Source organism: Panthera onca, chromosome D2 (genome assembly GCF_046562875.1).
Source record: "Panthera onca isolate mPanOnc1 chromosome D2, mPanOnc1 haplotype 2, whole genome shotgun sequence".
Classification (NCBI taxonomy): Eukaryota; Metazoa; Chordata; class Mammalia; order Carnivora; family Felidae; genus Panthera; species Panthera onca.
The window spans coordinates 1,449,822-1,475,237 of NC_138349.1; the positions used below are offsets into that span (position 1 = coordinate 1,449,822).

The 25,416-nt window shown below is 46.4% G+C and overlaps 1 protein-coding gene across 1 annotated transcript in view; it reads right to left on the reverse strand.

Moving 5' to 3' along the window:
* The window catches only part of PPP2R2D (protein phosphatase 2 regulatory subunit Bdelta), a 49,588-nt gene that overhangs the window by 18,468 nt on the left and 5,704 nt on the right, over window positions 1-25,416 (reverse strand). The window contains exon 3 of the mRNA XM_078434993.1: window positions 732-829. Within this exon, the coding sequence (XP_078291119.1) occupies window positions 732-829 (98 nt within the window). The remainder of the gene's footprint in view (window positions 1-731; window positions 830-25,416) is intronic.

A 25,416-nucleotide genomic window follows, 5' to 3' on the forward strand; every position in this document is an offset into this window, starting at 1 on the left:
GGCTCCCCAGAAATAAAAGGGGTGGGGGGGGCTGCAAGGCCTGGTTCTGCCTCCCATTCTCCTCTTACGCATAAATGAAAAACATGGGTTTCTCTGCCCTTTCCCCCCGCAAAGCGGGAGTGACCGAAAAGGCAGTGCTCGTGATTGAGATTCACCTGTGGGGTCCTTCAGGCCCCAGTGAGGACTCCTTCCTCCCAGCACTGATGGTGGGGCCTCGGGGGGTGCAAGACTGCTGCTCACCTCTGAGGAGGGACACAGAATTCATGGCCCCCCAACACACACAGAACCTTCCCTGCGGCTAGCGCCGCAGGAGCCGTTCAGAGCATACTTACTGCTGGACAGCACGGCTGGGAGCCGCCACCTCCACTGGCTTGTGAAGTGGTTTTCACCGACAGTCACTTGAATTAATTACAGGATGAAAGCAAATGAATGCAGAACCCCACCACCCAATCCTTCATCTGGTCCTCACGACAGCCTGTGGGTAGGGCGAGGACTCTCCTCCCCGAACGTAAGGGCACAGGGGACTTAATCGGAGCTCAGAGGGTGGACGTCAGTGAGCTGAAACACAGATCTTGCTCAGCCCTGAGGTAAGAAGATTCTATGTGGTTAATGTGATGTAACCGAATCTAAGTGAACTTAGAGACTGAGAACGTGCTGTGCTGCTTTCCTTCCTTCCCAGTGACATGAGAAAGGCTGCAATTCATTTGGTTTGTGTACAGTGAATCACTGACCTCTTGTTCCCGCTGAAAAATAACGACTCTGCCGCCCTTGTCTCCCGTTGCAAGCAGATCTCCAGAGTAATTAAATTCAACAGTTGAGATGATGTCAGCTGTCAATAAAATACAGAAGCAATTTATCAGATTATGATTTTGAAAGGAGGCATAATCAATACCAAAAAGCAGTAAAGGTTCAAAAGAAAAATAAAAACATATACAACTTTCTCCCTATTGGATAAAGCAAAATTTTCATGGGAAACTTGTAATTACCAAGCAGCCAATTCTGATTCTGGTGCCCAGAGCCCAAGAACACATACGGGCTTATGGGTTTTGCTCAACGGATTGAACACCTGGTCCCTAGGGCACCAGGATTTATCTAGACTGTGATGTCTTGAGAGAAGAATATAGAGTAAAAATTTAGAAAGTTAATTTTGAAAAGAAAAACAGAAAAGAACTGGTCCTAGAAGACTGGCTCTAATTTTATAATGCATGCCTAATATGAACTTTTAAAATAAATCTGATTCTTACATGATATTGACAGAATGTTTTTAATATTCTTTGCAGTAACTTTTGCTGCCTTCTGTACACAATATCCTTACAAACAGCACAAACTCTATTTCACCGACTGGATACAGTCACTACCATCGATAATGACAATAATGACGCCATCATTATCTAGTCAGACACTGCCGGTTGGGTACGGAATTTCTGACAAGGATCTTGGTCATCAGCTCACTACGGGCAAAGGGTACAAAGAACAAAGCCAAGTGCTGGAAAAGTCCTTAGGTACCTAAGGCTAAGGCCTAGAAACAATAGATCTGAACTCATGAAATGGACTCCTGGAGCAAAAAAATAGAAAACCTGGTTGTCTTCAGCCCAGGGGTGCTGAATGCAGACTGAATCAGGACAAAGACGGCTTCGGTCCTGCACAGGCCACTGTCAGCCTGCTCCTCTACCACCGGGACTCTTCGCCTGCCCCAGACAATCTCCTCTCCAGCGGCTCCGAGGAAGGGCTGGAAGGGCTGGATGAGAACCTCCCCCCGCTGCTGGGGCACCGACACGAAAGGCCTGTGTGCCTGGCAGATGAGTGTGTGCTCTCCACCTGCGGGGCTACAGCTCCGCCCAGGCCAAGGGGCTTAAACCCAAATACTGCTGCACAACCAAAGTCTATAAAGAACTTATTAAACTCAACACCCAAAAAACAAATAATCCAGTGAAGACATGGGCAAAAGACATGAACAGACACTTCTCCAAGGAAGACATCCAGATGGCCAACCAACACATGAAAAAAAGCTCAACATCACTCATCATCAGGGAAATGCAAATCAAAACCACAATGAGATACCACCTCACACCTGTCAGAATGGCTAACATTAACAACTCAGGAACAACAGATGTTGGTGAAGATGCGGACAAAGAGGACCTCTTTTGCATTGTTGGTGGCAGCGCAAGCTGGTGCAGCCACTCTGGAAAACATGATGGATTCCTCAAAAAACTAAAAATAGAACTACCCTTTGACCCAGCAATGGCACTACTAGGCATTTATCCACGGGATACAGGTGTGCTGTTTCGAAGGGACACAGGCACCCCCATGTTTACAGCAGCGCTATCAACAATAGCCAAAATATGGAAAGAGCCCAAACGTCCATCGATGGATAAATGGATAAAGAAGATGTGGTATACACATACAATGGAGTATTACTCAACAATCAAAAATAATGAAATCTTGCCATTTGCAACTATGTGGATGGAACTGGAGGGTATTATGCTAAGTGAAGTTAGTCAAAGAAAGACAAAAATCATACAACTTCACTCATATGAGGACTTTAAGAGACAAAACAGATGAACATAAGGGAAGGGAAGCAAAAATAATATAATAACAGGGAGGGGGACAAAACATAAGAGACTCTTAAATATGGAGAACAAACAAAGGGTTACTGGAGGGGCTGTGGGAGGGGGGTGGGCTAAATGGGTAAGGGAAGCTAAGGAATCTACTCCTGAAATCACTGTTGCACTACATGCTAACGAATTTGGATGTAAATTTTAAAAAGTACAAAATAAAACAATAAAAAAAAAAGACCCTCCCCCTGAGGTTGTCATAATGTAACACAAATCTTAAAGGTGTGAGCAAACATTTTAGTTAGATAGTAGTTATTATAGGACTTCCTGGGAAATGAGCTCTCACTCTACTGTTTCTAAAGAGGCTCCACCCCAGGAGCCCAATGTGGGGCTCAAACTCAAGACCCCAAGATCAAGACCTGAGCTGAGATCAAGCTCAACCCATTGAACCACCCAGAACCCCTGTGCGCTGACTTTTAAACACACACTGAATTTTCTGCCTGGGATTTCTTGCTTTCCTTTAAAAAAACAAAAACAAAAACAAAAACAAAAACAAAAACAAAAACAAAACCATTCAGTTAGATCTGGAAAAGAATTAGGCTTGTTAGAAGTGCCACTTTTTAAATTAAATTACTCAAAATAACCCAATTTGCTTAAATGAAATTAAAATATTCTGTATTGGACTAAATGGCACTAAATCTCTGTCATTCATACCCAGGGGGTGTACAATATTATATAATTAATGGTATTCTAGCTCTGTCAGTGATTTTTAAACTTAATTAAAATGGACTGAATCTTTTAAAAGAGAAACTCCCATGACTGCCACTGGTGAGAAATGACTTTCATTAAGCTACGTAAATATGCATGAATCTAAATTTAGAAAATGCTGTCTGCAGAGTTTAGCAGAGCTCTAAAATCAAAACGTATATAAATATACAAACTGAACACCAAGACAATTACAAAACCAATAACATTTTAACTACCAACATGAATTTAATGTGATGGCTGTTACTTTACAGAACTGGCGTGATGCTAAAAGCATAAACACGGCACTAAGGGCACCGAGCGGCGCCTTTAAACCCGTCACGCCCCGCACGATGGCTCAGTGTCATACGGGCAACGCTAGCGCCTGCTGGCCACCTCTGCGGCACCGCGGCTCCACACGGCCGCGGCAAGGACCCCGCGCACTGGCACAGTCCGCACGGAGGCACTTTGCCAGGAGGGGGTCATCGGGCTGATGCAGAACTTACTTAGTAGATGTTTAGATCAAACTCGGAAACTATGACACATGCTTCGCAGCCCCGAAGAGCCCACCTCAGACTCTGCAACACGCTTACATCTCTCCCGCTGCCACTAAGGGGCCAGAGAGGAACTGGAAAGGCGTCCGTCCACAAGGCAATGGTGGTGAGCAGGCTCTGACAGACACATGATGGCGAGGGGTGGCAGGCGTGGTGGTGACAGTCTTTTTTTTTTTCTTTTCCTTTTTTTTCCAGACAGGGAGAGAGACAGAGCGCAAGCAGGGGGAGAGGCAGAGAGAGAGGGAGACACAGGATCGGAAGCAGGCTCTAGACTCCAAGCTGTCAGCACAGAGCCTGCCGCGGGGCTCCAACTCATGAACCGTGAGATCACGACCCGAGCCCAAGTGGGACGCTTAACCGACTGAGCCACCCAGGCGCCCCGACGGTCTTTTTTTTTTTTTTTTAGATCCAAGTTAGTGAACATGTAGTGTAATAATGGTCTCAGTAGAATTTAGTGATTCATCACTTACATATGGCGCCCAGTGCCCTCCTCAATGCCCATCACCCATTTAGCCCATCCCCCACCCACCCAACACCTTTCCAGCAACGCTCAGTTTGTTCTCTGTATTGAAGAGTCTCTTACACTTTGGTGGGGATGGTCTAAGTGTGCACAGGAGGCCAAGGTCCCAATGTGCTGAGGGCCTCAGCCAGGCTCCACACCGGAAATTGGGCACAGAGATGGCAGAAGGTCTTGTACTGAACTGCTGGGTCCCCAAGCTTGTGCCCATCCCGTCAGGTGGCGACTCCCGCCCCCTTCCTGATCTCCAAACGCTAGCTGCCAGGAGTGAAGTCCCCACCCTCCCTGGGCCTCCTCTCCAAAGTGACAAATCAAGGGACAAACGTCCTGAAGCTTCAAACGCCCGCAGGGCCTGAGAGAAAGATCGGCCCCAGGAAGCCCTCCGGCTGGAAAGCCCACCTCTCACAGGACTAGCTGCTGGCTCTGCAAGCGGCTCCAGATTAAACATGAACCGACAGCTCAGGACCTGCAGACAGGGGAGAAAGCGGCCAAAACAAGGGGGCTGGGGGAAAGGGGCACAGCGCTTCAACAAAACCAACAAAACCTCAAGGAAACGACACTTTACGTCCTCGGGGAGTTGACAGTTAATGCCTGCTAACGGGAGTGACATCACCAATGTCAGCTGAGTGCCTGCGAGGTGCCAGGTGGTATTCTAACTGAGCACAGCCCTGCATTTAGCCAGTGAACCTCCCACACCTATGAAGCAGGGCTCCCGTCACCCCCGTGATGGAGAGAAGCGGGTGCTGGATGCTGTATGCAGCTCACCCACACTGGCAGCTCCAGCCACTAATCGGGGGGCGGCAGGGTGCCCCTACGTCCGTCCGGCAGGGTCCCTAGAGGATGAGCTGCGTGCTACCTCGAGAAAGGAAAACCAGCAAGTGTGTTTTGAAATTCAAACGCTAATAACAATTTTAAAGCTCAACACCTCTTCCAAAGCCTGGAGCACGAAGACAAAGAGAAGGACAATCACCATCACAGGATCAGGTTAGGTGGCCCATTAGCCAGTTAAGCTCCGGAAAGACGACAGAGAGAAGGGAGTGAAAGAAAAAAAAAAAAAAAAAAAAAAAAAAAAAAAAAAAAAAATCAAAGGACGAAGGCAAGAGTCTCCTGACAAGGTCTGGTGAGCGCCAAGCCTGAAAAAACCCCTAGCCCAAGGTGCCTCACCCTGAAAACTAAAACACCCAGGATAAAAGGGAAACTCTAAAATTCCCAGAGAAAACAGATCACAGACAAAAGGAACCAGACAGGAAAATGGTGGATGGAATACCAACCACCCTCAAAATTCTGAGAAAACGTAACTTTCAACCCGTAATTCTACACCCAGTCAAACGTTCAATCGGGTTTCAGGGAGGAGTAAAGATGTTTCAAACACGCAAAGAGCAAGAACGCCTTTCTCAGAAAACCACTGGAAGATGTTTGGCGAAATGGGAATAAACCAAGGGCAAAGAAGATGGGGGGAACTGACATGCCCACAATGGTGAGGACAGTGCCGAGGTAGGAGTCAAGGACCCTGGAGAGCAGCAGTCCCGGCTGGAGGCGGCTGGCCAGGAGACGTCCTGGGAAGAGAACGGCTAGCGGTCACCCGCGCCGTGTTTGGGAACGTCACTGCTGTGTGTCTGACCACGTCTGCTTAAACTGCACTGAAGACAGAGAAGCAAGCATGTGAAAAAATTAGGCAATCGTCAGCTCTAGGAAAAATGAAATCGGTACGAAAGAGAAAAACGCACATATACTTTAATTCAGCAATGAACAGTATTTGCCTGATCCTGAGGGAACCAAAACTTGTAAGAGAATTCCCTCAACTCTCTCCTTTTTTTCTTCCCCAGGGGAGGTGGGGGAGTGCACGTGGGTGGAAGGTGATGCTAGTGAAAAAGCACCATCACCAGGTACCGTCGGACGTCAGGACTCCCTCTTCAAAGCCAGGAAGTCAAAAGTCAGCAGGGAAGACGTTATTCAGGGGCTGCTAAGGATACTTCCCGGCAGGTGACGAGGAAAGAGGCACTGAATGTGAGATAACAAACATTATGGTGACACAAGGAAGAAGCAGGAGCAAGAAATGCGGCGCGGGGAGAGGGGCCCAGAGGGAAAACATACAACGAAGTTTTAGAAGACGGGGAAGCGACACCACGTTCACGTGCCCCGGCGCCTGGCGCAGCACAGGGGGAGCCAGGGCACCGGGAAGCAGGGTGAGCCGACGGGTGGGGTCGGGGAGCGCGTGGCACAGGAGGCAGGGTGGACCTGGGCTCTAGAGGCGGTCTCGTCAGACCACAGCTCTTTCTTCCACGAGGTGTGGGAGAAGATTCAGCTGCTGAGGGCGAAAGGGAGGGGGTGCGGGTGAGGTGCGGGGCGTGTGAAGGAAGCGTTCTCGGGCGTGAGGCCACACTACGGAACGCGGGACCGTCTCTGTGCCAGTGCCCACGTGAGATCTGAGGTCAGCAGCTTGTTTCTAAAAACCAGCAAACCTGCTGAGTGACTACCGTAAGCCATGCACTGCCCCGGGGACACAGCACAGGCAATGTCCCCGCCCCTGACATCCGAGTGGAGGAAAGGACTCTGAACAAGCCCATCCAGGGGCGCCTCTGCAGCTACGCGGCGCAGGCAGAGGGTTAGACCAGGTCTGGGTTCTGGCAGGAGTGAGAACGGGGGGGCTGAGAGAGACGAGGAGGTAAGAGTGAGCCAGGGGTGACACGGCGTCAGGCCCCGGGGTCCAGCGGACGGGTCGGGAAAGACGGCTCTAGCGGTGGAGTTGGGGGTACGCGCGAGTATACGGGGTTTGCTAGATGATTCTTGCACTTTGCCGAACTTTTAAGTTTTTCAAAACAGCAACAAGGATGAACACGTCATTCCCTCTACTTCTGTCAAGCTTTCCTGCCGCTGCCCTAGTCTATCGCCTCAGGCTGAACGACTGAGACGGCCCCCCAGCGGCCCGCTCCCTTCCTCCGCGGCCCGGAGTTGTGTCCACAGAGCGGACGGAGCGTCTTCCCAAAGGCACAAATAACATCAGCACCGTGCCTCAAACCCTATCAACACCCAGCTATCACGGCTTGCGTGCTCCCCAAATTAAGCACGCTTACTCAGAACTCACCAGCCAAGACTGCTGAGTCACTGTCGCAGAAAACGAAACCACAGCGATTGGAAGGGAGGTACAGTTCGCAGCGGTTCCGTTTTTTCTCTCCTCTCTCCCGGTGGTTAAAGACGTAGGGGATTATTCCACCACCACCTCCCGGCCGGCGAGCACGATGCAGGGGAGACCCAGAGTCGCGCACGCTCCTCCAGAGACCACTGTCCCCGTCCTGGTATCCCCTCGTGAGCAGGACCGTGTGGAACACAGTCCCGGGAAGCGGTCACCATTAAAGGCAAGCATCCGCCTTCCTTGAGATGTCACCAAAGCTGGTCCTGGGCCGGGAAGCATCTCAAGCGGCGCTCGTCCCCTTCGCCCATCGGGAAGACGGGTGAAAACCATTTACACACACACCAAACCGCTGCTCCAAGTGTCACAAAGACGGGAACGACGGGAACTCTCACGGGCCGCATGCGGGACAGAAAGCGCGCAAGCCCTTGGAAGACTGCTGGGCACCGTCCACCAAAGCCAGGCAGCCGCCGTCCCGCGACCCAGAGACCCCGCTCCAGGCACACGGCCGCCGGCACCACACAGTCTGCGGTGTCACCACGGCCCTACCAGCGGCACCTTCACAGAACGGGCGATTCAGACATCCAGTGACGCAGCGGAGCGCTCCCGCGGTGCCTCCCATGGCAATGACAGCGCACGGATTACAGCTACGCCTCGCAAAGTGGATTAGTCTCGGGAAGAAAATACTAAGGAGTGCTTACCGTTGGATCCTACTTACATCAAGTTCAAAGCCAGGTGAATCTAATCCATAACGTTAAGTCCCTCCGGGGGTAGGAGCGCCCGGGGTACCCGCGAAGTGCTCTCCTGAGCGGGCTGCGCTCCCTGGCGCCTGGGACCCTGCGTGCAGCCAACTGCACCGTGTCTCCCCTGCGTCCCGGTGACAGGTGTCCACCTTCTCCCGGATCCTCATCCGTGGGTCCAGTGCTGGCAGGCCCCCGCGTGCCGCTCACATGGACAGACCTCCACGGGCCCCTGACCACCTGGCGACCACCTCCCCACACCTGGTCCCATGCCCCAGCTTCCCTCTCTGCTGAGGATTCTGCTTATTCGTCTTAGAAACCCAAGTGTCCAGGGACAACTGGGTGGCTCAGTGGGTTGAACGGCCAACTTCGGCTCAGGTCATGATCTCGCGGTCCGTGGGTTCGAGCCCCATGTTGGGCTCTGGGCTGACAGCTCAGACCCTGGAGCCTGCTTCGGCTTCTGTGTCTCCCTCTCTCTCTGCCCCTCCCCCACTCACACTTTGTCTCTCTCTCTCTCTCTCTCTCTCTCAAAAATAAACATAAAAGAATAAATAAATAAAACCCACAAGTGCCCAGGGCAGATTGTCCCACCATCAAGAGAGGGTCCGTCCCACCTAGTCTCCTCGAGGACTCTGCTCCGACAACAATATTCCCGCTCTCTGGAGCACCATCAGTTTTCTCTCCTCTAACAGATTAGTCCTAATTTCAAACAGAAATGCTGTAGTCTATCATATTAAAAAAAAAAAAAAAAAAAAAAAAGCTGACCTCCACACTCCACACCGGCCACTGCTGCGATTTCTGTCCCCTTAAAGCAAAGCTGGACAGTGCTCTGTCCTCACTGCCTCTCCTGATTCTCTCTGGAGCTCACTCTGAGGAGTGTCTGCTTCCACCACTCGGCAAGTTCACCTGTTTCAACCCACCAGGTCCTTTGTCACCGTTACCAAACCCATTCTCTGCCCCATCTATGAACTCAGAAGAGGGGTATCTGGGGCACTGGCCACATCGTTTAGCTCCCGCCCTCTGGAGCACTGGTCTGAGTGGGCGGTGTGCATTCACACTGTAGGAACTCCGACAGTAAGAACGTTAAGCCCTAGGACAAAGAGGCCTTTTGAAAATCACACTCAAAAATCCTGAAGAACACTTTACTGTATATTCAGACTGAGGAGCACCATCTACTCTCCAAAGACAAAGAGCACTCTGAAACCTTCCGTGTTTACACTAAAGAATGGAAAATCTCTTACGGGCAGACGTGAATGAATGTTACAATTCTGGCTATGTCTTTTTAAAGCAGTCACCAAAGGCAAAAGTTTTCTTTCAGAAAGCAGACACGAACTGGCAGGGAATATAAAAAATGGAAACCCCCCTGTAAGCGATATAGTAAGGTTCTAAACAGAGACACTATAATCTTAAGAGCACCCCAAATTAAGTTTCTCCCAAGTATGAGCAGACTGGATAAAATGTGACAAAACAGAAAAATCTGAATATCATTTTCTAGTCAATCGCTACAAAAGTTTGTGGCAAGTTATCTAAACTGGAGAAATCAGAAGGGACAACTGAAATTCAATTTCTCTACTCCTACAATAAATACTATTTTAATAACAGGAAAAGTAAACCGTATCTTAGGAACACGAGGATGATTTACCTTATGAAAATGAACCACCATGGATACACCATTTTAATAGAATTAACAGACAAAAACTGCACGTTTATCTCCTGCGCAGAGCATTTGACAAGGATAATCCAAGACCTGATCATAATAAAAGCACTCAACACACTAAGAATAGAAGGGACCTTCTTCAACTTGATAAAGAACACCTACAAAAAAAAAAAAAAAAAAAAAAAAATCCACAGCTAACATCATACTCAATGGTGAAAATGTGGATGCTTCCCCCCATAAGAGCAGGAACAAGACAAAGGTGTTCGCGCTGACCCTTCCAGTAAGCTTTCTCCTGAAGTCTCCAGCCAGGGTAATTAGGCAAGGAAAACAGAAGGCATCCAGATTAAAGAGGAATAAAGTCAAGCTTCCTCTGCTCCCAGGAGACATTATCTTGTCCATAGAAAGTACTAAGGAATCTACACAAAACTATCAGAGCTGATAAACGGATAAATAAATCAGCTGATAAATAAGTATCAGTGCAGCAAGGGTAGGGGATACAAAAACAGAGATCGACGGTACTTCTCTACTCTAGCAATGAACAGTCAAAAAATGAAGTAGGGAAATGATTCACTTTATAGTATCATCAAAAGTAATAAGGTACTTAGGAATAAACTTAAAGAATTGCAAGATTTACAAGCTACAAACTGCAAAATATTGTTCAAAGAAATTAAAGAAAACCTAAAAACTGTTAAGATTTCATTCATGGATTAGAAGACTGAGTGTGAAGACGGTAGTATTCTTCAGATGGATCTACAGAACCCAGGCAACACCCCTAGAAACTCCCAGCAGTCTCCCCCATGCCCCCGCCCCCAGCGGAAACTGACAAGCTAAATCTTAAAATGCATATGGCACTGCAAGGGTCCCAGAACAGCCAAAACAATTTTTAAAAAGAACAAAGTTGAAGGGCTCACACTTCTTGATCTCAAAACACACTGAAAAGGACAATAATTAAGACAGTGCGGTACTGGCATAAAGACAGACATATAGACCAAGGGAATAGAATTCAGAGTCTAGAAAGATACCCTCACATCTATGGCCAATTCATTTTCAACACAGGTGCCAAGACAACTCAAGGTGGGAAAAAACCCAGTATTTTCTGTATGGAGACAACTCAATATCCACATGCAAAATTAAGACATTGGACCCATATCTAACACCATATACCAAATTAATGCAAAATGGGCCAAAGACCTAAATATAAGAACTAAATCTATACAACTCTCAGAACACAGGAGCACATTTTCATGATCTCGATTAGGCAATGGTTTCTTAGAAGATACCAAAAGCACTGCAGACAAAAGAAAAAAAAAACCCAGATAAATTGGACATCATCTAAATTAAGAATTCTTGTGCATCTAAGGGCACTGACAGTGAAAAGACAATGCACAGAATGAGAGGAAATATTTGCAAATCATGTATCAGGTAAGACTCTAGTCTCTGGAATATATAAATAACCCAATAGATAAAAAACAAAAAACAAAAAACAAAACCAACTAAAAAATGGGCAAAGGGCTTGAACAGACTTTTTTTTCCCAAAGAGAATACACAAATGTCGAATAAGCACAGGAAAAGATGCTCCATATCACCTGTCGCTAGGGAAACAGAAGCACAATGGGATAGCACGGCACCCATACAGAAGGATGGCTCAAGTAAAAACAAAAACAAGAACTGTTGGGGAGGATGTAGACAAACTGAAACCCCCATAACACTGCTAGTGGGATTGTAACATGATGCAACCAATTCGCAAAACAGTTTGGCATCTCCTCAAAAAGGTCAACGTAAAGTTAGCACACGACCGGCGATCCAACTCTTAGGTATCATGGCTGACAAAACTGGAAACACAGGTCTACGTGAAAACTTTTTCAAGAATATTCATAGCAACATTATTTAAATTCAGCCAAATACTGGAAATAATCCAAACTATTCATGAAATGAACTCAAAAACAAAATGTGGTCCATATTCACCCAGTGGAGTATCATTCAGCCAAAGAATGAAATACTGACACCTAGAAATACCGACACTTCACCTAGTAGGTGAAGGCAGCAGGAGATCAGGAAATTCAGTGTGTGCACATCATTCCCCAATTAAAAGTCTTGTCAGATCAATTCCGGTAGACTTCAAGACTTAGGAAACCACGTTTCACTTCTGTCGTTAAAGCCCAGCAGAGATTTAACCAAACTCTTCAAGGAGAATCTGACTCATACGAGTATTCCATGCTACCTCCTCCACCCCATCCTAAAAAATGACAAGTTTTTATCCCAAAGGCTATCTGACAGCATACATTACCCTTTTCTGTAGACACGTTAAGTAACCTGAACAATTTCCAGGGACGCTCTATGCTGTATCGCCTACCTAGTGACTCTGAGTAATTAAGTGCTGGTAATTAAGTTCTGCCACAGCAGAAGTCTGAGCCAAGACCAGCAACAGCACCCTGGCACAATCATCAAAGCACGTACTAGACTGTTTAGAAGAAAATTAAAGCTACGCACTCTCCAACCGAACATCTTGCCCCTACGATGATTCTCACTGCCCTTACGATAAAGATCACAATCCTCGTTCTGTTCTCCCCTTTGCCTTCTATGGTCTGATGACCGAGGCCTTAGTTTCTCAAACTGGTTATAATTCTTGCTGTTTCAAGCCCTCCTCCAGGCTCTCTACTCTGCCAGGACAGCTCCTCCCACCCCCCAACCCTGTCATCTATCTGTCCTTCACACCACAGCCCAAGGTTCCATTGCCCAGGGAAGCACTTTGACAACTTCCTTGCTACGTCTCAGGACCACGTGGGCCGCAGAGCAGTGCTTCTGCCCACGGCGCATCTGAAGCATGGGTGCACACCTGCAGAATGGATGCACCAAGAAGCAAGAGGAGGAGCTGAGAGTTCACCTGCTAACCCTGGTCACTCGCTATGCATCAGCCAAACTGCCCTCCTGCTGCACACCCAGACAGGCGACCGCACAACCGGTCCTTGGTATTTCAGACTCACACTGGCAAGAGGACAGTGACGAGCATTTTTGTCGTATATGTGAAAGGGGCCACTCATCTGAGAAATTGGTCCCAAAAGGGGAAGACTCTCCTCTAAACTTGGGAAAGGACCTAATCTAGTCTGTCGTATTAGAAAAACAGGCTGCTATCATTTCTCTCCTTATATGCCATCTTTTCTCCCCCCGTAAAGCAAGCTCTATGCCCCACGTGGGGTTTGAACTCACAACCCTGAGATCAAGAGTCACGTGCTCCACCAACAGAGGCAGCCAGGCACCCTCTTATATGTGATTTTTTATTACTATCTGTTAGGAACACACACAGCCTTGAGACTGTTCCTTATACCAAATAAACAGTTCAGTTAGACTTAAAGACATGCGGAAAAAACTCACAGGTGTTTCTCAGAGAAATCCCCAAATAGGCAAGATTATCAAATAAGTGAGTTTACCAGGTAACTGATAAAACAAGTCAAAGTTGTTTTTTTTTAAGCTTATGTATTTTGAGAGAGAGAGAGAGAGAGAGAGAGAGAGCGAGCGCGCGCGCACGTGCATGCGGGGGAAGGGCAGAGAGAATCCCAAGCAGAATCTGCACCATCAGTACTGAGCCCGACACAGGGTGTGACCCCATGAACCCTGAGGTCGTGACCTGAGCCAAAATCAAGAGTCGGATGCTTAACTGACTGAGCCACCCAGGAGCCCCACAAGTCAAAGTTTTATCAAACTTTAAATAAGCAAACAATAATTACTCATCCCCAGTTTGTGATTTTAGAAGAAGTGTAAGTTATTTTTGACCAGTAAGTTCGTTCAGTGCATATAAATTCAATTTCTAAGTAGCTTTTCAGGAACGTATTTATTCTTTGAGAATAAACATTTTAAGAGTGCATTCAATGATTAAAACGATAGATTAGAAATGTATGATTTCCTACTTCAAAAAATCCACATTTAACTCTACCATACAATGGAATAAAATTTGGGGCACCTGGGTGGCTCAGCCGCTTGGTTGAGTGTCTGACTTCGGCTCAGTCATGGTCTCGCGGTCTGTGAGTTCGAGCCCCGCGTCGGGCTCTGTGCTGACAGCGCAGAGCCTGGAGCCTGCTTTGGACTCTGTGTCTCCCTCTCTTTCGGCCCCTCCCCCACTCATGCTCTGTCTCTCTCCCTCTCAAAAATAAACATTAAAAAAAATTTTTTTTAATGGAATAAAATTCTGATATATTCAAGAGAATGAGAAGACCAGCCACGTACCAGTAGAAAAGACTGGCAAAAGACACAGCGGATAAAGGACTGCTATCCAAAATACAAGAACTCTTCAAACCGACAATAAGAAAACCCAATCACAAAATGGGCAAAAACCCTAACACAAGATCTCCAGACGGCAAAGATGCACCGGAAAAGATGCTCCCCATCACCTCCTCAGGGAAATGCAAATGACAACAGGACCCCGCTACATACACACCTATTAGAGGGGCAGAAGTGGAAATCGCGGACGAGACCAGATGCTGGCGAGGCTGGCGAGTCACAGGAAGTCTCCTTTGCTGCGGTGGGGACGCACAATGGTGCAGGTGCTTTGCCTGAAAGTCTGGTCTTTCCTAGAAAACCCAACATTCTCTTCCCATACGATTCAGCAGCTGTGCTCTGTGGTACTTACCCAAAGGAGGTGAGAACTTACGTCCACACAAAAACCTGCACGTAAATGTTTACAGCAACTTTATTCATAATTGTTAACACATGGAAACAACCAAGATGTTCTTTAGTCGTTGAACGGATAAACTGGTCCATGCAGACCATGGAATACTGTTCAGTCCTAAAATGAAATGAACCATCCAGTCCTGAAAGGCATTAAAGAACCTTAAATACGTGTAATGAAGTGCAAGGAGCCAGCATGAAAAGGCTGCACACTATGGGATCCTAAGTATACGAGATCCCGGAAAAGGTAAAACCATGGAGACAGTCAAAAGATCAGTGGTTGCCAGGGGTGAGCAGAGATGAGCAGGCAGAACACAGATTTGTTGGGCTGAGAAATGACTGTGTGATACCATAATGATGGACGTGTACCATTATGTATTTGCCCAAACCCACAGAACGTGTGACACCAAGACAGAACCGTAACGCAGAGCAGGTTGATAATGGGACTTGGGGCAATAACGTGTCAGTGTTCTCGTTCTTTCATTGTAACCAATGCACCATCTGGTGGGGGGTGTTGATAATGGGGGAGCGTGTGGGGGACGGGGAGAGCAGGGGGTTATACGGAAAATCTTTGTGGCTTCCCCTTAACGTTACAGTGACCCTAAAACCACTCTAGAAAAATAAAGACTTAAAAAAAAATTCTGATAAGTGCTACAAGGCAGATAGATCTTAACAAATTAAAAACATTATGCATAGTGAAATAAACCAGATACAGACGAACAAGCGTTGTATGATTCCACTTACATGGGGTCCCTACAAGAGGCATATGAATTTTCACAGAAACAGAAAGCAGAGTACAAGTTATTGGGGGCTGGGGGAAGGAGAAAGGGGGGAACTGTTATTTAATATGGACACAGTTCTTCTTTGGGACAACTGAAAAGTCTTGGGTACAGACGGCGGTGATGGTCACACCACACTGTGGACGTAATTGATGCCACAGAACCGTATGCTTACAAACGGTAAAAACGATCAATATTCAACTATGTACAGCTCACCACAGTTAAGAAAAAAATCCAGCTCTCTCAAGAAGGTCCACCCTCACCACTTTTATTCAACAGGGTGCTTACTGAAGTCCTAGGCACAGCAATAGGACAACATAAAGAAACAAAAGGCATCCAAACTAGTAAGAATGAAGTAAAACTGTCACTATTTGCAGATGACAGGGTAACACTATATATAGAAAATCCTAAAGAATCCACCAAAAAACTACAACTGATAAATGGATTCAGTAAAGTCACAGGCTACAAAAGTCAAGGTACAGAATCTGCTGCAGCCCCATACACACTAATAATGAAGCAGCAGAAAGAGAAATTAAGAAAACAATCCCATTTACAATTGCATCAAAAACAATAAGATACCTAGGAATAAATCTAATAAGGTGAAAGACTGTACTCTGAAAACTGTAAAACACTGATGAAAGAAATCAAAGACAGCACAAAGAAATGGAAAGACATTCCATGCTCATGGGTTGGACAATCAAACACTGATAAAATGTCTACACTACCCCAAGCAATCTACATGTTCAGTGCAATTCCTACCAAAACACCAACAGCATTTTTCAGAGCTAGAGCAAACAGCCCTAAAATGTGTACCACAGAAGACCCTGAATATAGCCAAAGAGACCTTGAAAGACAAAACTGGAGGGATCACAGTCCCAGACTTCAAGTTAAATTACAAAGAGGCAGTAATCGAAACAGTATGGTACCGGCATAAAAACAGACACATAGATCAATGGAACGGAACAGAAAACCCAGACACAAACCCACAATTATATGGTCAATTAATCCTCGACAGAGGAGGAATGAATACGCAGTGGGAAAAAGACAGTCTCTTCAACAAATGGTGTTGGGAAAACAGGCAGCTACACGGCAAAGAACGAAAGTGGACCATTTTCTTACACCATACAAAAATAAAGTCAAAATGGATTAAAGGCCTGAATGCGAAAAACTGAAACCATAAAAATCCTAGAAGACAGCACAGGCAGTAATGTCTGTGACATGATCAGTAGTGGTATTTATCCAGATGTGTCTCCTGAGGCAAGGGAAAACAAAGAAAAAAAAAAAAAAACCCTACTGGGATTACATCAAAATAAAAGGTTTTTGGGCTCAATCTCATGAACTGTGAGATCATGGCCTGAGCCAAAATCAAGAGTCTGAGCCACCCAGGAGCCCTGTGCACAGCCTGCTTGGGATTCCCACTCTCTGCCCTTATCATACGTGTGTGCATGTTATCATGCTATCTCTGTCTCTCAAAATAAACTTAAAAAATTACAGACGATATATCTGATAAGGGGTTTGTACCCAAAATAGAGAACTTATACAACTCAACACCCAAAAAAACAAACAATCCAATTAAAAACTGGGGAACATTATAAAAGGGGGGGGGGGCATCTGGGTGGCTCAGTCCATTGAGCATCGTACTCTTGGTTTCAGCCCAGGTCATGATCTCACAATTTGTGGGATTGAACCCTGTGTGGGGCTCTGTGCTGACAGCATGGAGCTTGCTTGGGATTCTCTTTCTCCCTCTCTCTTTGCCCCTTCCCTGCTTGCTCTCTCTCAAAATAAATAAACTTAAAAAAAAATTTTTTTTTACATAGAAATACCCTACAATCCAGCAATCACATCACTGGATATTTAAACCCAAAATGCAAAAACAAAATAAAACAAAAAACCCACACTAATTCAAAGGGATATATGTACCCCTACGTTTATTGCAGCATTATTTATAATAACGAAATTATGGAAACAGCCCAAGCACCCACCAACAGATGAATGGATAATGTGGTGTATGTACACAAGGGAATATTATTCAGCATAAAAAAAAAATGAAATCTTGCCATGTGCAACAACCTGCATAGAGCTAGAGAGTATAATGCTAGGTGAAGTCAGTCAGAAAGACAAATATCATATAATCTCACTCAGACAGAGTTTAAGAACCAGAAATAGAGAGAGGCAAACCAAGAAACAGATTCTTAACTATAGAGAACTCACGATTACCAGAGGGGAGGTGGTGCAGGGAGGGACGGGTCAAACAGGTGATGGGATTAAAGAAACATCAACAGGACAGAACACAGGAATCTAATACAGATTTCAATTAAAAAAAAAAAATGCCTAGACCTCAAAACCAAAAAAGCCCAAATCCACATTAGCCCAAATGTTCTGTATTTTTCTGTAGGATCAAATGAAATGAAAAGATCCCCCCCCCCCCACCCCGACTCAGAGCCAGTTCTCGAGGCGGTGGTGTGAACCCTCTCCCGCCGGCCCTCCGGCCAGCAACCCAAAGGTAACTGTGGGTGGATTCCTAAAGCAACAGTTTATAGAGTTTATAGGACTGCTATTTTACCTACGCACACACCTTCCCCCAACTCCACTTTAAAGTGCATACAATCCTACCAAGCTCCGCGGTTCCTCAGTGAGCATGAAGTGAACAGGATGGGAAAGGGAATGTTCTCGTTCTCTTGAATTGCCTATTGAAATTGATTACATTCCTGAACTTAACCGGGGCTCTGGCAAAGCAGAGTAAGAACGTTTCTGGTAACTACGACTCCTATCAAGACTATCTGACTTTTCCGATGACTTCAGCAAGGGACAGACCTTTGGTACCGTAAAGTCAAAACCAAGAGATGTGACTTCTAAACACTCCCTGAGATCATTAAGGTGTGAGAGGCAGAGAGACAGCAGCAGCAGCTGGGGCAAAGCGGACACATTCATCTGCCTGAAGAGAAGTTGAAGAAGGTGAGCAGGGACAGTCTATATGTCGTGTCGTGGCAGAAGCTGCCGCTGGTGAGGGCAGGAGACTAGGCAGTTAGTTAGGTTCTAACAGGGTACCTGGAGCCCAGCAACGGGAAGGTGGGAGGGCTGTCCTGGAAGGTTCCACAAGAAGCTGGACCAAATCAGACAGGCCCAAGACGGTGGGTGCCATGACTGGACCCCTGACCAAACAAGGAGGAAAAGGCATGAACCTGTTTCCAAGGAACCACAGTCCCCAGTGATGAATATTTCTCCCCCTGGTTAACAACTGCGCATAAAAGTTAGAAGCCCAAGCCCCAAGGCACAGAGCCCCCCGTCTCTCCCTGGAGCTGCTGCCTGTCACGGGGACGGTGCACGCCTTTTCATCATCGATTTTCCCACTGATGTCGTCTGCGCAGTCTGTCCTTGAATTCTTTCCTTCCGGGACAAGACCGAGAACCTTTGGCAACTCCTCTGGGACAGGCTGGGCTGGGGTCTCCCTGGTTCACCAGGCAGCAGAGAGGAGGGGTTAGAAATGGAACTGAGAGGGGCGCCTGGGTGGCTCAGTTGGCTGAGCATCCGACTTTGGCTCAGATCACGATCTCGCGGTTCGTGAGTTTGAGCCCCGTGTCGGGTTCTGCGCTCACAGCTCAGAGCCTGGAGCCTGCGTCGGATTCTGTGCCTCCCTCTCTCTCACGGCTCCTCCCCCACTCATGCTCAGTCTCCCTCTCTCTGTCAAAAATAAATAAACATTAAAAAAAAAAAGAAAAAAAAAAAGAAATGGAACTGAGAGTTACAAAAAAGAACTTCAACTTGAACTGTAACTTTTACTTCTTAAAAAAATCTGGAATAAGATCAAGTATTGAAAACAAGAGTATTATTAATGTATCATGTTAATAACATACAGCTAGATTATTATCTTGTTTAAAAGCCACTTAGAGCTTATCAAAATGTGAGGTGGCAAACAGTTTAGTCTGAAGAATTAAAATATTTCTCCTGTACGAAAGGTGTACCAAAAAAATCATGACATCATGACACTTCTTTAAAACGTGCAGGTACATAGTTACCCCACAGAAACAAAGCCGGATGTAGCCCCTGACAATTTATGAAGTTAGGTATGATTATAAATGCACTGATGCACATAAGGCACTGAAGCCCCCCCTTTCAATGATTATTCGCTGAGTTATCATTTTGCTTTGTTTTAAATCTAATTAAGGAAACTCCTGCTTTTTAACGGGTATACTTTTATGGCTATGTCTTGTCCTTGGAGATACTGGGAGAAAATGAAAAGCTAGCAACAATGTTTAGGGAGTTTGCAAACAGCCAGAGGCAGCCCCAATCACAAGCAGCAGCAAGGGAAACTCTCCTGTGTTCAGTGCGTAGAAAGCTAGTCTTTTCCTGTTCTATCGTTACAAAACACAAGGCATCCTTCCTTGGTGCGAAACACAAGCGTACAGAAGCGTCCAGCATAAAAGCAGACATCCTTCTTCAGTGCCGATCCAAACCCTCACTCTCCGCAGGCACCCACTCTGAACGGTGGGGTGGCAAGGTCCACACCCAGGTTATTTACAACCACACTCCATTTTTATAGGGCAGCGCTGTTCTGCCGGTGGCTGTTTTTAATCTCCTGGGTCACAGACCGCTTTCCAACGGGCACAGACCCCTTTAATCCACAATATGGGTGTACCAGAATGCTTTTAATCCCTTCACTACTTTGGGGCATTTCAGTTTTTCCGGATGTTTGACCGCTGCCATGCACAATTCTATAAACAGCTGGTCCCGCAGTGCTGGCACGCTCCTGTGGGACTCCCACAAGTAGAATCATGGGGGTCGCAACCCAGCTTTGAGTTTAACAGATGTACGTGCCACACTGCCCTCCAAAGTATGAGTGTGGGGATAATCTTTCTAGAAATGTAAAGCAAAAGTAAAACCTCATCACTACTTTAATTCTTTTCCTTACTGCTTTTATTTATTTTTCAAATGTTTATTTTGAGAGAGCACAGGGGAGGGGCAGAGAGAAAAAGAATCTCAGGCACCTCCACACCCAGCAAGAGCCGGACACTGGGCCTGATCCCGCGAACCGTGAGGTTATGACTGAAGCAGAAATCAGGAGCTGGATGCTTAACGGACTGAGCCACCCGGGCGCCCCTAGTTGTGGTTTTCTGATCGACGAAGGTATAGATGAAATAGACTGAACTCTGTCCCACGCTCTGAGCAAGTCCAAAAACCTTACCGGGATTTCTGTTTTCAAGGTTGTTCCTGCCTCTGGGCTCTGGACTCCAGCTTCTATTCAAGTTCAATTTATGAGCCACTCTTCCTGTCCCACTTACCATTCCTCTCCTAAACCAAGACTGACCCACACACGGATCTGACTTTCCTTAATTTCCAACAGCAAAAAAAAAATCCCCCTTGTAAAAGACACATGTTCAGCATCCTTAAATGAACTCGAGGTAGAACGTATACGAACTGGGGGGACAGAAGAATTAAAATTCAAGGTTTGGGGCATCTGGGTGGCCTGACTGGTTAAGCATCCAGCTCTTAGTTTCAGCTCAGATCATCTCGCAGTTCATGGGTATGAGCCCTGTGTCTGGCTCTGCACTGACAGCGTGGAGCCTGCTTGAGATTCTCTCTCCCCCTCTCTCTCTGCTCCTCCCCTGCTTGCACTTTCTCTCTCAAAATGGATAAACAAAATTTTAAACATTAAAAAAATCAATGTTTACAATAAATATTTAGAGATTAATATTCATAGTGTATAAAGAGCTTTTAAAAATTGATTTTCATGCAGCCTGGGTGGCTCAGTCAGTTGGGCGTCTGACTTCGGCTCAGGTTATGATCTCACAGTCCATGAGTTCGAGCCCCGGGTCGGGCTGTGTGCTGACAGCTCAGAGCCTGGAACCTGCTTCTGATTCTGTGTCTCCCTCCCTCTCTGCCCGGCTCATGCTCTGTCTCTCTCAAAAATAAACATTAAAAAAAAAAAAACTTAAAAAAAATTGATTTTCAAAGACCTCAGTAGAAACATGGATGAATGATGTGATCTAATGACTCACAGGAGAAACAGAAATCATCAGTAAAAAAAATCTCAATTGCAACCCTAACCCTAATCCCAACCTAAATCTCAACTGCCTGGGTGGCTTTGGCTCAGGTCATCTCACAGTTCGTAAGTTCTAGTCTCGCTATTGTCAGCTCAGAGCCCTCTCTGGATCTTCTGCCCCCCCCCCCCCCCCACCTCATGCTCTCAAAAATAAAACATTAAAAAAAAAATCTTAATTGCATAACTGGTAAGGAGATGCAAATTAGATTTGCCATTAAAATAGCTAACATTAGGGACGCCTGGGTGGCTCATTTGGTTCAGTATCTGACTCTTGATTTTGGCTCAGGTCACGATGTCATGGTTATGGGGTTGAGTCGAGCTTCGGGCTCGCACCGGGCACGGAGCCTGCCTGAGCTTCTCTTTCTCTGTCTCCCTCTCTCCCGCTCACATATGCATCCACACACTCTCTAAAACACTTTTAAAAAATAGCTGACATTAAAAAGACTGATGTTCTCAGCATGAAAGGAGGAAGGAGAAGTTTGGGGGGAGGTATAAGACGGCATCTTTCGGAGAGTACTTTGGCAGCCTCAAAACGTAAACAAGGAGCCTTCCCCAGTGTGTCCGTTCCTAGGAATCCAGCCACGGAAATGCTCGCCCAGGCAGGTGGGGGCCCAGACAATGTGCTGCCGAATCTTTAGTACTAAAGAGCGAACACGGAAACCACCAATAAGACTAGTTCGATAAACAAGAGAATCTGTGTGACGAAATGGGGTGCAGTCATCAGAAGGGACCAATCAGAGCTATACAACGAGGCAGCTTGGTTAAAAATACTGAGTATGGGCTCTGAATCCTGACTCTAGCACCCACCAGCTCTGGGACCTGGGGCAAAGCGAACCAACTTCCCCGAGAGTCAATTTTCTCATTTATAAAACGAAGGCAACAGTAGCACTTAGATCTCAAGGGGCTGCTGCAAGGGTCAAATGAGCTGAAGCACATACATGGCTCAGCACGAGCTGGGTCAGCGTAAGACCTTAAATTGCACACTAGTGACAGCCAAAAAACTGCAAAACAATATTTATGACAGGATCCGCATTTTGTACAAAACAAAACGAAAAACTGCCTATACGTAAACTAAATTTTAAAGTAGAAAATAATAGATAAAGGCATCGGAAATGGTCTAAAAACACACACACTGTTAAGGGTAGTTACCTCTGGGGAGGATTCCTGGACAGCGGCGCAGAGTAGGAGGAAACTTCACTTTTACTCTTCACACATCCATATCATTTGATTTTCTTTAAAAAATGAATGTTCCGCTTTTGCATTCTGAGACAAAAACAATAAAATCCAGGGAAGATGAGCAAGGGCAGTTCTCGACACCTGCCCCGCCGTTCGTGCTGCTAACACCTCACTTTAAAGCAGCAGTTCTCGAGGCGTGTCTGTGGATCCCAGGGGTCCCCGAGCACAGAACTGTTTTCGTAACAGCGTGCCGACATCCGCGTGGATGAACCAAAGCCACGGTGACTAAAACCGTCGGGGCCTCCATGCGCATCACGGCTGCGGTGCCACGCTGTGCGGAGCGAGCCGCTCGGCTCACACACGCACGTGAGAGCCAGCAAGCTAGTCCCACTTGGGAACAACCTTGATCAAACTAATTTTACCTAACCCCAACCCTCTGGTAGGAGTCCTTTCGCTATTCTCTGTGGTGAAGTGGGCACTGCGCAAAAACCACATCTGCTGCATCTCCAAGCACAGTGGCCGTCTCGAGAAGCACATGCATGGTTGACTGTGTTGCAGGCCGAACTAGGCACTTATTTGACGGAACGCCATGTTTATCTGAAAGAACAACTCACCAACTATGGTTTTTCAGAAAAGTCTCCTGAAAATGAACAAAGGGAGCCTCTCATTTCACAGAGAACCGACAGCATTTGCTGCCAATGTGAATATTCACATTTTCAAGAGGGAATTTGAATTTTGGAAAACATACTTATTACTCTTACTTTGACAGCTTCCCACTTCAAGACTTTTCTAAGGAGATCAGTTGTGACATTAACAAATGTGATTTTCCTTGATCTTTTATAATGAAATGTATTGACATTTTGAAGGTCTGAATAAGCCAGTGTACCAGTATTTGGTATAACTGGTCCAAACGACCAAGACATGATGTTACCAAATCACACACGGAGTGAGAGAGCCATTCAAAGTACAAGGTAGAAGTAAGGGATCTTAATGTAATAGGAAATACAAGTTCAATGATACGGTTTCAGGTTCCAAAGCACAACTGAACTTGAAGAAATCATCACGTGTCCAGTTTTGCCATAGTATTAGAGAATATCCAGAATTACACGGAAAGGCTATTAAGTCATTCTTTCCTTTTCTAATTACAAGTGTGAGGCCAAATTTTCTTCATGTATTTCCATAAGACAATTTCAACAGATTGAACACAGAAGCAGAGAATCTGAAAATCCAGCAGTCCTGTTTTAACCCCTATACTTAGAGGGTTTACAAAGTGTAAAACAATGCCACTCTTCTCACTAAATCTTGTTTCTTTTAAGAAAGTTGTTTTTCATTAAAAATGTTATGCTCACATGCAACAGATCATTATTATTTTAAAGTGAAATAAGTATTTTAAGTTCTTCTGTTTTAATTCAAATTTGGTAAGTACTGACACATAAACCCACACAAAGAAAAGCTCTCTGGTCTCCCTGGGACCAAAGACTGAGGACCACTGATGTTAGCACAGAGGCTGACAAACTACAACCTGAGGTTCACATGGAGTCCAGCCTCCGCTGTTTTAACAGAGATGTTGGCCCACGGCCTCACGCCTTTGTTCTGTGGGGTCTGCAGTTACTTTCCAGCTACACAGGCAGACAGACTGGGCTCGGTGGTTGCAGCAGGAGCAGACGGGCCTGCAAAGTCCGAAATATTTACTTTTTGGCCCTTTACAGAAAACAAATTTGCAGACCTCTGATTTAGAGTAAGCCCGCGTTTCCAGCCTTCACTATCGCAGCAACTTCCTACTGGCCTCCGTTCTTACCCCATCACCAACCATTCTCCCAAGGCCAGAGTGACCTTCCTGAAAAAGGTAAAGCTGATGTCACTGTTCAGCTTACAGTCTTAAAGGCTTGTGATCATGATCACTTCAAAATACACTTCCAAGTTCTCAGCATGGTGCTCGAGGCTGCTATCCAGCACTCTTTGGCCCTCCCATTCTGCCCCTGGACAAGCGCTCAGGTTTCCCAGAATGCACCAGGCTCTCTCCAATCTCCTCTCCACCGCCTTCCCGCCCCTCCCCCCCCCCCCCCCCGACTTCTTCCCCGTCACTCCCCACCCAAGGACCACTGGGCACTTCCGGCACGTCCCCATCCCCGTCCCGGCTCTGCTCTCAGGATGGTGTGAGGGCTAGTCTGTCTCAACACAGGGCTTCTCGAGGCAGGAAGTGGGTTTCTCTACTCCAATATCCAGCAGCAGAAGCAGCCCTCCAGGGCACTGGTCAAGTGTCAGATGAAGACAGCCCAAAGCCAGCCCTCCAACACCCTTCCCCTTCTTACAGGGGCTCCCTGGGGCAATATGGAGCAACTTACTCTCCTTTGCAGGAGTGTCTCGTACGAGAACGTTTCCACAGTTATTAGTTACTGCGTGCTTGTTTGCCAGAGATTTCCCCGCATTTATGTGGAATCTTCCTAACAAATTGTAATGGCCACAGAGTATACTACCTCTGTTTTACAGATGAAAAGCCACAAAGAAGGTAAGTAACCAGTCAAGTTAACACAAAGCTAGTAGGAGGGCTGAAAAGGGATTTGTACCAATGCCTTTCCATACCGAGTCACAAGTTGGAGAGACAAGCCTAACACATGATAAAACTGGAGAACAAGAGGACACTGCTAAATGCCAAACACCACTATATGCTAAGTAAAAAGAAAGGTCACTTCCTAAGACAGAATACCAGGTGTTAGGGTGGCTGAGCAGGTGGGCACCTGGACGGCTCAGTCACTTAGGCGTCTGACTCTTGATTTCAGCTCAGGTCATGTTCTCGCAGTTTGTGAGTTCGAGCCCCTTGTTGGGGTCTGCACTGACATGCAGAGCCAGCTCGGGATTCTC